Consider the following 14,182-nt stretch of genomic DNA (forward strand, 5'->3'; position numbering starts at 1 on the left):
CTAGATCGGCTCCATAACCGTATTAAATAATGTATAATAAATAAGTTCTACCGAAATCCCAAAGCATCCAAATTATTCTCAAAAGACTCAACCTCAATGACTTTGCTTTTCCACGTTGACATTTGTCAAAACGGTAATGCTTCGAGAGTCGTCGCACATTCGCGTACCCGGCCCGGAAACAATGCCTCCCAGAATGCATAGCGGCCGCGCTCCGCTTTGAAATGAGCAGCGCTGGTCTTTTTTATTTTTTGCATGTATCTCCGTGAGTGCCTGCTTTGTGTCCGGGCGCACAATGTCCTATTGAGGACGCCACGGCGGCGGCTCGCATCGCACGCTGTCATCTGATCCCCGTATCATCAGTGGTCACACGCTGCCCCTCCCCCCCCCCACCCCACCAGCCTCCTCCCATCAGCACCCACCTGGGTCATCTTGGCGAGGTCCAGGGACGGCCGCGAGTCGGCCGGCCTCCGGCGCTTCACGCCCATCTTCTTGTGGTCGAGCGCGCAGGGCTGCGAGCGGCTGCGGGCCAGCCCCCCCCCCCCTCCCCCCGGCCCGGCCACGCCCCTACGGCGCTCCAGCTCGGGGGTGGAGCCCGGGGAGCTGTCGGGCGACGCCCCCGGGGGCGCCAGCGCCGGGAAGATGTGTTCGTGCGAGAGGTAGAGGCCGCCGGGCGCCGCCGACGACAGGGTCACCGAGGAGGAGGAGGGTGAGGAGGAGGAGGAGGAGGAGGAGGAAGGGGAGGCCCGGCCGGTGAAGGCGGGCGCCAGGCCCGGGGAGAAGCACGGCAGCTCCAGCGCCGCGTTGGAGCGCGCCGGCAGGCTGAAGCTGGAGCTGCGCTGCATGGCGGGGAAGACGACGGCGGCCGGCGCCCCCGAGGCTCCGCCCCCGGCGCCGCGGTGCACGCTGCCCCCGCTGTGGCAGCGCCGCTTCTCCACCGCCGTCCAGACGCGGGACCCCCTGGGGCCGCCCACGCCGCGCGGCAGCCCCCCGCCAGCTCGTCGGAGCAGGACAGCGACCGGCACTGCCGCTTGCTGGGCGGCGCCGCGGCGAAGGCCGCCGGGTCCGCCAGGCTGAGCTCCCGCAGCAGCCCCGAGATGGCGCCGCCACCGCCGCCGCCGCCGCCCAGCCACCCCGTGGGGCTCTGGCACTCCTCGGGCACCGCGTCCCACAGGCTCTCCAGGCTGGCGCCCACTGGCCGCGAGGGGCAGCCCTGGCCCAGCTCACGCCACCGGCCCGCCTCTGCAAGCACAGCACAGAGGGAAGGTGAGCGTGAAGGTTGACGGAGCGCTTTTATTTTGAAGGAGCGTTGCTTTAAACTTTAAAGCAACGCAAAAAGAAAAGTTAAAGTTTAAAGGGAAGGGATCAGATGTGCTGCACGGCATCGTCAATTTAAAAAAAAAGTATTCGGAGAAGCACAGGCTTACGGTTAAAGTCGATGCGCCTTTATTTTGAAGGAGCATTGCTTTATTGGGAAGGGATCAGACGAGCTTAACAGCATAAAAGAAAAGTATTCAAACTATTCAAAGAAGCACAGACTTAAGGTTGAGGTCGATGCGCCTTTATTTTGAAGGAGCATTGCTTTATTGGGAAGGGATCAGACGAGCTTAACAGCATAAAAGCAAAGTATTCAAACTATTCAAAGAAGCACAGACTTAAGGTTAAGGTCGATGCGCCTTTATTTTGAAGGAACATTGCTTTATTGAGAAGGGATCAGACGTACCTAACAGCATCGTCAATTAAAAGAAAAGTATTCAAACTATTCAAAGAAGCACAGACTTAAGGTTAGGGTCGATACGCCTTTATTTTGAAGGAGCATTGCTTCACTGGGAAGGGATCAACTTTACCTAACGACATCGTCAAAAAAAAAAAAGTACTCTCCAACTATTCAGAGAACCATCAGCTTTCAAAGCCGCTCATTAGAGAGAGAATGGAGTCGAGCACTCATCCATGTAACTGGAGGTAATTGCACATTATCAAAGGTCAGGCTGCCGTGGTTCTTGGCAGGACCATGTTGTGTTTCATACGCTAATCGCTTTTATTGCGTTGTGGAGCCAACACCTGGAGACGGGCATGCATCCAAAACAATGGCCGACGGCCATGTGGTAATCTGATGAAGAGGAGGGAGCGGTGAAGCAACATGGACGCTCCCGGGCTTAGGGCTGGTCGGCCATGTTTGTTTATAGTCTCTCTGAGGATATCAATGACGGACTTCCTCTCGTTAAACTATATAACCGAACGGCTCTATCCAAACAGCCTGTAATGTATTAACTACCACTTGGCCAGCACTGTACATACTTGCCAATCGCCACAGAGGCAAACAAAATCACGTCGGTGGTTGACACACTATTAACTAGAACGTTATGAGGATGGATCAATTTTATCAAGGTATTATCTAATAATAATAATAATCACAGACATAAGTCCTGAAAAGTGGGTCATCCAAATAACCGACCTGCCTGTTGATTATGAAATGTTCTGAAATGTTCTTTTGATTTACGATCACAAACAGAGATGTTGAAGTGGACGCCAGCCACTCCTTTTGAGGTTGGAAACCAGAGCTAACCATTTCCTAATTTCTGTCAGCAATTTCGTGAATGCAGTTCTCAGAATAAATAACCTCATGATATTGTTTAAAGGGGTGGTGAACCCAAAAACCTTTCATTTCATCATTATCATACGTGGGTATGTCTTATTTTATCGTGGAGATAGTGAGCTATGCCATTTTGTCACTGATGCTAAAATAAGGGTTAGGCCCTCATCGAGAGAAACCAGGAGAAAAACTCAGTTTTTGCCAGTCTTTGTGTGTCTGAATGTTCCACTCAGCTCTACTTTTCGACAAGTCTAAGGACTTTTTAGTAGACTCTTTGACGTCAGGACGAAGGGACGCAGGCGGCGAGGCGTGTGTGGATGTGTGGAGCTTCGTCTGACCAGCGATTGCTGTTGATGTCTGTGTCCGAGAGAGGGTTTAGCTTCCCGGACACTCAGCGCATAACGCCTCAACGTGTGGCACATTTTGTCCTCGACATCGATCATTAAAACACACTTGCAAAACGAAAGTACTACAAAAGTGTTACAGAGTTGGCGTGGGTAACGTCAACATGCCCGGCTTCAACTTTCAGCCATAAGCACATTTTATTTAGTCTCCTAGTGTTTTGAGTCCGAGCTGAAACCGGGGTTTAACTGAGACCTTGAGCAACATGCCCTGGGATGAATCTCAACGCTGGCGTGTTAGGTATAATAACCTGCTACGGCGGTTGACTACACGGAACATTTAAGATTGGGAAAAAGGGAAACGGTGGAGAGATCTAATCACTCGGTTTGGGTGTGGTGTCACTGAAGCGTAATAAACGAAGCAATCATTCTGGTCGGCTGCAGCACCGGTCAGGCACGTTTGACGCCAACGCAGAGGCACAGAGCCCCCCCCCCCCACCCCCACCCCCACCCCTCACGAGCCCCTCGGGTGACATAACACAGCCTCTACAAGCTGCCAAGGGTGCGCACCGGTCTGCAGGTGTGTAATTATAGCTCCTCCGCACGCGACACAATTATCGACGGTGAAACTCTCCAGAAAGAAAGCGGCTGTAGGACTGTGTGAAGGTCTATGTTTGGGGGGACGTTTGGGGGGGTTTGGGGGGGGGGGGGGGGGGGTGTTTGAGGTGGTGTGTGGGTGGAGGTGGTGGAGGGGTTGGCGCTTACCCATCAGTCCACAAGAGAAGAGGGCCGTTCCCTGGCTCATGGTCGGCTCCCGCAGCTGTGGGGAAACACGCAGACGTTTAGGGGCGGGGAGTGGAGCGCACACGCCAGGCCACACAGGGCGCCGCCGGGGCCGACCATCGAAACAAGCGCATCCAGTCCCACGTAGCGAGAAAATCCGGTCCGTAAATAGAAACCAAACTGGCCCCCGAAAAAAACAATGAAATGCGGAGTAATCCGTTTGAGGCCCGCTGAGACGGAGTGTGTTGTGCCGTTGAGGGAGGAGAGAGAGAGAGCAGACTAGAGTATAGCTTGTTGTTCACTCTGATGGATCATAATCGGTTTCCTGAGTGACTACACGCCCCCGAGAACGATGAGTCGATGACTTCACTTCACGTGGCTGAGAGGGCAATCTCGGTCCACACGCACACGCACACGCACACACACACACACACACACACTGGGAGTTTCTGCTGGCTCCGCCACAGAGGGAAAGACTCCGGGCTCCGGTGTTTGAATTCCTCTTAGAAGGTGAGCCAGAGACGCCCGGGCCACCCGCCGCTCGTAAACAACTGTCCTATTGTTGGCCTTCTACTGGCGAACACGTCGAACAGTTCACCATTCACACCAGATGGCTGCAGCCCCGTGACCCATCGGGGGTGCCATCGTCGTGCAATCAGCGCTAATCGGGGCAAAAATATCCCCTGTCGGCGGGCGAGTCACGGCACAAAAATGCTGCGGCTCAGAGTTTGACTCGGAGAATGCAAAGTCCATTAGAGCGGGTTCATGGCTTCGTGAGACAGGGCTGGAATCGTACCGAAAAGTATCATTGACACGTTAACGCTATGTGGCAATAGAATCGCTGGGAGACCGCTGGCCACCATAAGACTCGTAGAATGCCACAAACGTTACGTGTAAGTACAAGAATTTCGGAGAAACAATGTGAAACCCTTACCTGGCCTATTTCCGGACACCTGGACGTTACATCTTCGACGCGCTTCTTCTCCAGCGTTTTTTTGCTAATGATCACCATGACAACGCACATTTTTGCCCTGGGTGACTTGAATGCGAAGCGAGGCGGTCAGGAGCCATGTTGAAGAGCAGGACACTCAAGCATGCGCAGCGGGCAGAGAGTCCCCTCGACGCCTCCAGGAATGTGATTCAGTCTTCTGTCCAATCCTGCACGCACACGCACACGCACACACAGACACGCGCACACACACACACACACACACACACACACACACAGACACACACACAGATGCATAGACACACATACACACAGATGAGCAAAGGGTTAGAATTCAGGGCATTGTTAACATTCTGCCTAGCTGTTTGGCAGGGGGTTCAATTCCACAGAATTCCCAGCGTGGAACATGAAACAGTTTTCTGAACACAAAACCGAAAGCATGCAATATGTAACCGTGTTAACGTGAGCCTGACACCTGCTGTAACCGGGGGTTACAGGAAACACACATCAAGGGCACGAGGAGCAGATAGGGCATCCTATCAGCTGGGGGTCGAGCCCCTTAGACTACTGTCAAACCTAAACGGAAAGTTACAAAGCAGGGTGTGAAGACCCTGCTTTGTAACTTTTTGTGTGTGTGTGTGTGTGTGTGTGTGTGTGTGTGTGTGTGTGTGTGTGTGTGTGTGTGTGTGTGTGTGTGTGTGTGTGTGTGTGTGTGTGTGTGTGTGTGTGTGTGTGTGTGTGTGTGTGTGTGTCCGTTTGTGTGTGTGTGTGTCCGTTTGTGTGCGTGTGTGTGTGTGTGTGTTGACACAATCTCAGCAAAACTGGAGGCATCAATAAGTAATCTACCCAAGGTTAGAAGAACACAAGTACGCTTCGGGGACAACAGTCCCTCAACCTTTTTCCCATCCCTCCCTCCCTGCCTTCCTCTCATCTCTCTCTCTTCCTCCCTCCCATCTCTCTCTCTTCCTCCCTCCCATCTCTCTCTCTTCCTCCCTCCCATCTCTCTCTCTTCCTCCCTCCCATCTCTCTCTCTTCCTCCCTCCCATCTCTCTCTCTTCCTCCCTCCCATCTCTCTCTCTTCCTCCCTCCCATCTCTCTCTCTTCCTCCCTCCCATCTCTCTCTCTTCCTCCCTCCCATCTCTCTCTCTCTTCCTCCCTTCCCTAGTCCCTGCAGCAGCTCCGGGATCTGCCATCTGAGAGGGAGGGAGAGAGAGAGAGAGAGAGAGAGAGAGAGAGAGAGAGAGAGAGAGAGAGAGAGAGAGAGAGAGAGAGAGAGAGAGAGAGAGAGAGAGAGAGATTCCTCAAAGTGTTCTGCATCGGAACCAGAGAGGGGTGCGCAGCAAAGTCAAAGTTGTGTAATTGAGTCCTCGGGGGCTGGCTGGAAATAGCTGTGACCTTGCGGTCGTCAAAACAACCCTATTCTCATTAGTGCAGCAAGACACAGCTGATTAGCTTAGACCAGCATCTCAGACCCCCCAAAACACTAACGATTGACCAACACCACCAGCACCTGATAGATGGGTCAGAGCCGGACAGTGGGGTGGGAGCAGGGCCGTCGCTAAGGGGTGAAAGGTGATGACGATTCAGGGGGCCCACAAAAGTGATGACGATTCAGGGGGCCCCCCCCCCCCCTCGTCAACAATTCAGCGCAGGGGGGCCCATCAGTAAATCTTGTCTAGGGGCCCAGGAATTGTAGCAACGGCCCTGAGTGGGAGAGAAAGGAACGAAGGAGATGGCTGTGTGTGTGTGTGTGTGTGTGTGTGTGTGTGTGTGTGTGTGTGTGTGTGTGTGTGTGTGTGTGTGTGTGTGTGTGTGTGTGTGTGTGTGTGTGTGTGTGTGTGAGCGGTGCGGAGATGACAGACAATATAGCAGAGCATCACAAGATCATACAATATGTGTATGTTCTGTTCTGCTGTGCATGGAGTTGTGTGTGTGTGTGTGTGTGTGTGTGTGTGTGTGTGTGTGTGTGTGTGTGTGTGTGTGTGTTGTGTTGTAACTGTAGTTTGATTGTACATGTGTACGGATATATTGTCTGTTTTCTCACTAACGCCCAAGGCTAATCTTATCTAATCCAATCTAATCTAATCTAATCAAAACCGTGATGATGAGGTTGATGAGACCGGCCCAAACTCTGCGCTTTCAGCAACATATGATTCCCATGACGACATCTAATCCTCTACCCTGCATTGAATAAAAGAAAAAAGTACTTTAAATACCGTTATAAAAACAAGCGCAAGGCCAGTAGCATTCGCGGCCACTGGGACTTGTTGTGTTGTAGTGTGGGGAAGGGAGCGCGGTCAAGGCATGCTAGTGAGCCAAATGAGGTCGGTCCATAGGCCAGCCTACAGCGTGCTTAATGTTAAGCACACTGAAACCGTTTACACGGCCACGGGGAGCGAGAGCGGGGCTGAATGGCCCGCTTGTTTGATATCTTTATAGCATTATCAGTCAGGGTTCGGAAAAGCCCCTCAATCATTTCCCATCATTTCCTAGCAGGGCGATGAGGTAAGTCGGGCCCCCGAATCGCTCTTCGGAGAAGCGGACACGTTGAAATGAGGAGAGGGGAGAGGCTGCGCCGATCCCACTGCAGCCTTGACAACCTCTACCCAGGAATGGCAGGGGCCGTTTGTGAATGGAAAACTTGCCCTCTCTCTCCATGGACGTTTGGCACAAGAGGGGCCCTCTCCATATTTGAGGTAGAAAGTGGAAAAAAGCGCCGGGGCCAAGGCCTGCCGGGGCCAAGGCCTGCCGGGGCCAAGGCCTGCCGGGCCGTGGCACCACCGCCCACCAGCTGTCTTCACTGTGCCAGGCAGCAGAGGGTTGCGGTGGGGCACTGCACACTTCCTGTTCAACTACTGTCAGCGTACCCCCCCGTTGCAACACGACAAAACGCAGCGCAAGAGGGCTCCAAGGTTGTGGGTTCTCTCTCCTCCTCTCGTCTGTTATAGTTTGTGTGAGTGAACTGCCGTTCTGATTCTGAAAAAGCAGCAATGGCTTCTGCAGGGCCATGCTCTGTTGTCGAAGCAAAGCAGTGTAGTGCCCTCTGGCAGGACTGGGCCGATGGTTTTATCGTCATCACCTGGTATTGGGGAGAAGCATTCCTGGGGGGCCGAAGTGGGGTGGAGGTCACAGACGGGAGCCCATCCCCTCGTTCTTCATCTGGGTCTGAATGGGTGCCGCGGCGGCAGGGGAGAGCCGGTTGTGGGTGTGTGGGTGGCGGGGTCGTAGGTCAAATGACACATTAACATGGCACGCCTTAATGCTACTTTTTCTCGGATCGGCTCCATGTCGGACGCGGAGCCGTATGTGCGGAGCCCGTCCCCCCCCCCCCCCCCCCGTCCCCCCGTCCCCCCGAGTTATCCTGTCGGTGTCACACAACTCTCTGTCTGCGTCACACAACTGATTTCGGGCTTCTGTCAACTTGAGTTCGGAGGCTGTTCATATCTGTATCCGTCATCTGGTCACATGGTGACACTTGCCGCCTTATATAGCAACGCGTCTCCTATCTGAAACTTATTGGTGCAACCCCCCCCCACAAGACATACAGCCATGGCCCATGATGGGTTGGGGTGGGGGGTGAGTAGAAAGGGGGGGGGGGGGGGGGGAAAGGGGGGCTAACCGCGACAGCAGGTGGCTACGGGCTAGATAGCTGCTGTGAACGCAAGATAGGAAGAAGGGGAAACCTCAAAATTGGACACGTAGACTAGGAATATACATTGTTGGCCCTTATACACACACACACACTCACACACACACACACAGTGACACACACAATGACACACACACAATGACACACACACAGTGAGACACACACACAGAGTGACACACACACACACACACACACAGACACACTCACCCCCCGGTTTGGGTCAGGCACAGAAGGAGCCCAGCCCCCCCCCCCCCCCTGGCCTAGCCTTTACAATAAGCTCCCGCAGAGTTGTCACCGCTGAAAGCTTTAAAATACAATTTTCCAATTAGAGCAGCTCTTCTATGCATTGCTAAGACTGTAATCCCGCGGCGGGTTAGACCTACATTATGCAAAGAGCGGGCAGCTTGGAGTCTGACTGACAGAGCCAATGCTAATCCATCCTATGGCACTTGTGGGAGCTTGAGGTAAACAATATGTTGGGCACAGTTACCCTGCGTTGCTCCCCGCGGGTCTCAATCAATAGGCCAGTGAATGCAACAATGCCCGTCTAAATTTGCGGAAAAAGTGTTTATCAAGATCGGCCTCATCAAAGCGTCCGTGCGACGCACAACACATGTGAAATATCTTTTGTCAAAAGTCTCCCGTTTTATTTTCGCACAATGCTGCGATTACACCGGTCGGGCCCGGCTCGGAACAAGCCCAGGATTGTGGCCCCTCTGTGTAACTCGAGCATCAGCGGAGCACCTGAGAACCACGCTACCTGAAATCCAACAGTTTCCTTCTTTTTTTTTCCTCCCTTCGTCACCAGGCTGCTACCAAGGAAACGATCCCCGCCCGAACAGAGATGTTCCCATGGCCTGGGCGCTGAAAAGCCCTCATGTCACTGATCCGTCCTCGGGTGGCCTGGCTTCCTCTGCACAGAATGTGTACAGAATGTACACGTTTCATGCTCTTTTCTTCCTCCCTACGTCATGAATGAGGGCCGGCCAGTGTGTTGACAGAGCATAGTAGCGTAGCGTGAAGATGAAACGAAACGCCTGATATAGAGACGGGGCTGAGAGATAACCGGTGTGACAGTTTACATATCGTATTCGTAGTGAAAAAAGGAACCACTCCTTTTTTGTATTCTCCCCTCCTAAAAAAACGACCCATGAGGTGTTTCGATCATCGATAATCAATAATCCATCTGTGTCCAATGGGAGATGTACAGTACACTAGCCTTAACGCATTCAGTGTGGTCCCAAAAGAGCATCGACAGGCCTGGCTGTGGTGGTGGTGGTGGTGGTGGTGGTGGTGGTGGTGGTGGTGGCGGTGGTGGCTGTGGTGGCTGTGGTGGTTTTTAATCCAGCCTCGGTGAAGGGCCTGCGGGCCAGAGCCCTGGATCCACGGGCATGCAGCTGCCCACTTACCATAAACACAAAAGGCCCAGCGAGGCCCCACAAGGAAACTGAGGAGGCCTGCTTTTTTTTCCTCTCTAACTAGGTCTGCTGTTTCATTAACACACGGATAATAACGTGCGCTGTGTGATATGCACGTGTCGGGATGGGCTGGAGGGGGGGGTTGGTTAAAGAAAGCGATTCATTGAGCACTGTCTTTCAAAGATGGTAGCGAACTTTGAAAGCAGAGGAAAAAGTTATGTTTAGACGAATGCAGTGTGAGTGTGAGTGAGAGAGACACTTCTTGAATGAGGTTTGAATGAGGAACATGTCAGGGCCACTGAGGACTGGGCTGACGCGAGCTAACTCTGCTATCGAAGGACGAGGAGAGCCCTTCCGCGCGGCTCGCATAGTACTGCCTCCCTTCCCCCCACAATGTGTTCCCACTGGCCCAGACACAGGAACTTTAGAAGACAGGAACCACATCTTTTTTAAGATAGCGCTCACCGAATGTCATAACTTTGGCGTCAGGATACACATGGATTTAAGTTTTGAACTAGTGGAAAACATGGCAGAACTCACTGGCAGGGAAGGAGTAGTTCTTCACATGCACACCAAGTTACCCTTCAAACCTAATGGCTTCAACAATTTTTTGCGTTGGATTGCCAAGCTCCAGGTGGAATGCAGTGAAAGCTAAGTAACGAGCAAACAGTCCCTTAAACTATTTTTTTTTCCCCGAAATCCCTCATGAAAGGAAATTAGTTTGGCAAGCAAATTGCTGTGACCAGAGCTGTGAGCCAGTGCTCACACGACTTGGGCTACAGAGCTTTTTGAACACAACCAAAAAGGCCCTGAAGTAGCAGTTAAAAAAAGTACTTTCTTAGACACATGGTAAAACACACCTGCGCACCATAGAGACATAAAACCTCAATAAAATCGTGCTGTAATCTAAACGTACTCCTACACTGCAGCAACAGCCATGGGACATCCCCCCCATGGAAGACGTAGTTCCAGTCAAGCAAGCTCCTGTGTTTGCACTCTGACTGAGAACTTGTCAACTTCGGTTGACTTGTGTCAACGAAAACTGTCTAGTCCTCCTGACCCCCGAAGCTGAAGGGGGCCAGAGATAAAGACAACAATCAACTCCCACAGCACGGCTGTAACATAGCAGACATACCATGTCCCATGTCTGACCCAATTATCCAACTGTAATCGCTAATTACATCTATATTCCTAATTGTCATATTTGTATGCAAATCCGTTTGTAATGCTTGATTGATATATAACTGACACACCAAATCATCATTGATACATGATTTGGAGCTTATCATTGATAATTCGGAGCTGTCTCTTTAAGGGCAAGGACAAGTTCACAGCTCTTATCAGTAAACGAACAGAATTATGCTTGTGACTAATTCGACTAATCTTAACTCATAATTGTCTCCATCTTAATATGTGGTTATGGCAGATGAAACATCTATCATACAAACAATATTCCAGACAGCTCTTTTGTCTACTTCCATTATAGGTTGTTTGTTATGTTAAGACAATAATATTGAACTGTATTAAGGTTACCCTGAAAAGTTATTAATCCCAAACGCACTTTAAGCCATGCGAGGAGCCGCACTGAACCAGTAAGGGTAGCCGAACTGGACCAGTAAGTAGAGCAGCATTGAACCAGTAAGCGGAGCCGAACTGGACCAGTGAGAGGAGCATTATTTGAACCAGTAAGCTGAGCCGAACTGGACCAGTAAGAGGAGCCGCACTGAACCAGTGGGGGCGACTGGTTCCGGACAAAGGGACAAAGCATAGGCTGGGAAAACTATGATAAAAAGTTGCTAAGCTAACTAAGAGAGTGGGAGCCAAGTTTATAAGCAGTCTATTAACCCGCTATGATCGCTCTATCTGGTGTCACCCCTGCAAACCATCACCCGCACAGTCCCCATCTGCCTAAAGCACATACATGTTATTAATATAGCAGCCTCACATTGACAATAACACAGCTCCTGGGGCAATAACTTTAGCTGCAGGAAACAAGGTTATTCTGCTGAAAAAGCACCTCTGTTGTTTTTACTCACAAGAAACAGGGTGGACATCTCGGAGAGCCAGCGGATGACAAAGTGCTGGCAGTTAGTTTGGCTGGATCATTTTGAGATGTTTGCAGACAGGAAGCAAGACATACAATGTGAGGGTAAGTTGTTCTAGCTTTGTACCAGCCTTCAGGCTGCTCACACAACTACAACTCCACTCCAGTGCGCCGGTGCCTAACCTCGTTGTTCCCAGGCGTACTCGTCTCACGTCGCAACGTCCCGGACGGGATGCTCCATATTAACGTTATTGGCAAGAGGGCGGGACGGACTTTCTGTTCAATGGAACTACGGGCGAGTTGTGAAAAATAGGGCGGGACTTCTGGTAGATTTATATGTTACGTGTTTGGGATGTTGCCATGTTGCATTTTAAAATTGTAAAGTAAAACGCCATATTTATTCATTTTTGACATTTCTTTTCATGTTCTTATTTTTTTCGCTCCAGGCACTTTTAACTGGTACATAGCTCATAGGATGTAAGAAACCGGAAATCGCGTTGCGGTAGACTGGAATAACGCTACAAGTCAGGATCCTCTCTAAACCCAGCTACTGACCAAGTTTGCACACGCTTATGACGTTGTGACAACATACACTAGATTAGAAGATACCACTTCTGGTGGTAGGGGGGTTCTCAGTTATTCGGTTATTGTTTATTAAAATGAAAAGTTTGCTACGGTGTGCTAGTTTAATGTTTTTTTCCGTAAAAGTAAACCCATCGTGTTTATAGTGAGAAAGAACAGAGAAAGAATGAATGTGGAATCGCTCACACCCTCCTTTTTCGCATGGGATTGGTACGACCTCAGCTGCCATAATGACAGTAATTATAGTTTTATGTTGTGTACACACAAGGGACTTTCGACAATGTGTGTGTGTGTGTGTGTGTGTGTGTGTGTGTGTGTGTGTGTGTGTGTGTGTGTGTGTGTGTGTGTGTGTGTGTGTGTGTGTCCGTGTCTGTCTGTCTGTCTGTCTGTCTGTCTGTCTGTCTGTCTGTCTGTCTGTGTCTGTGTCTGTGTCTGTGTCTGTGTCTGTGTGTGTGTGTGTGTGTGTGTGTGTGTGTGTGTGTGTGTGTGTGTGTGTTCTATATAGGGGTGGAAACTACATTTACACAAGTTCTTAGAATGCTACTGAAAGCAGGTTAATTGTTTAGGTTACGATACATTATCCTGTTGCCAACAGTACGAAAGGAACATTAGGTAATTCAAAACTGGATCATCCACACTAGTTTAACAAATGGTTCAAGAGATGGAATGAGGTGGAGTCCTTTGCGGAAGATATTTTACGGTTCTTTTGCCAAAGGCCTGTTTTCTTACCAGGTTTTTACTGACTTAGTGGACTCCATCCGTCTCTCATGCTATAACATATTGCTTGAAAATTATATGACTAGCATGTCATTTATAGGTATATTTATAAATGCTAATTCATCATTGAAAATGCTTTGAAAATCAAGAATTTAGATCGATTAAACTGGTTTCTGAACTCTCTCTCTCTCTCTCTCTCTCTCTCTCTCTCTCTCTCTCTCTCTCTCTCTCTCTCTCTCTCTCTCTCTCTCTCTCTCTCTCTCTCTCTCTCTCTCTCTCTCTCTCTCTCTCTCTCTCTCTCTCTCTCTCTCTCTCTCTCTCTCTCTCTCTCACACACACACACACACACACACACACACACACACACACACACACACACACACACACACACACACATACATTACATTACATATAATAACTCAGGTCGGCTCTGGAGGCATTATATAGCAGACGAGTCCCCTGCTCCCACTAACACCCATAACTTCCTCGCTGTCACACCCTATATGCTCACAACTGTGTTGGCATTGAAGTCAGACAGGGACCCTCAGGAGTTCTGGGTGCCAGGGCCTCTACCCTGGCTGTCACTATTGTTAATCAATAAGCAACATCTGCTGTGCGCTACTAATCTTCCCCAACGTGGCAGACGTCTGCCTCAAACGGTTCAGACGGTCCGTCCCCCCTTGTGTTAAAAGGGCACAGAGGATTTGTCTCCTCCGCCGTGTCAGAGCTACAGGCTGTCACTTGTCTTCTCAGGACCATCACCCGTCTCGCGGAAGACACCGTGTGCTGTGTTGTCGGTACTGATCAGAAGGCCTTATTTTCATGCTGTGCTTCTTTTCGACTCACTGACTCACTTCATGAGGGGGAATGGCGAGCATTCTTGTGATAGTTCACGATGACGGGCCACTGGAAAAGAAACGTCAGGAAGCAACATGTTTTAAGTGTATTCTAAATTTACGAGGGTGCGAGTGATTCTAACACGCGGTCTCGTCCGATCAAGTGCAACCTGCAGGTACCATATGGAAGTAAAGGGCTTCCAAGCCTTGGGTCCTGGGACTCCATGTTGGATTCTGTACGCCATCTGTGGTTAACAGAGGCCACTGACAGAT

General features: G+C 50.7%; 1 protein-coding gene across 1 annotated transcript; it reads right to left on the reverse strand.

The window, feature by feature from the left end:
* Window positions 1-6: 6 nt before the first annotated feature.
* fam53b (family with sequence similarity 53 member B) lies at window positions 7-12,026 on the reverse strand. Its single transcript, XM_060037535.1, is given in 5 exon segments — window positions 7-962; window positions 965-1,239; window positions 3,697-3,751; window positions 4,649-4,872; window positions 11,767-12,026. Coding segments are annotated over 4 exon segments (1,026 nt in total). The 5' UTR covers window positions 4,739-4,872; window positions 11,767-12,026; the 3' UTR covers window positions 7-356.
* Between the last annotated feature and the right edge of the window lie 2,156 nt (window positions 12,027-14,182).

The sequence above is a fragment of the Gadus macrocephalus genome, chromosome 18, assembly GCF_031168955.1.
Source record: "Gadus macrocephalus chromosome 18, ASM3116895v1".
NCBI lineage: Eukaryota > Metazoa > Chordata > Actinopteri > Gadiformes > Gadidae > Gadus > Gadus macrocephalus.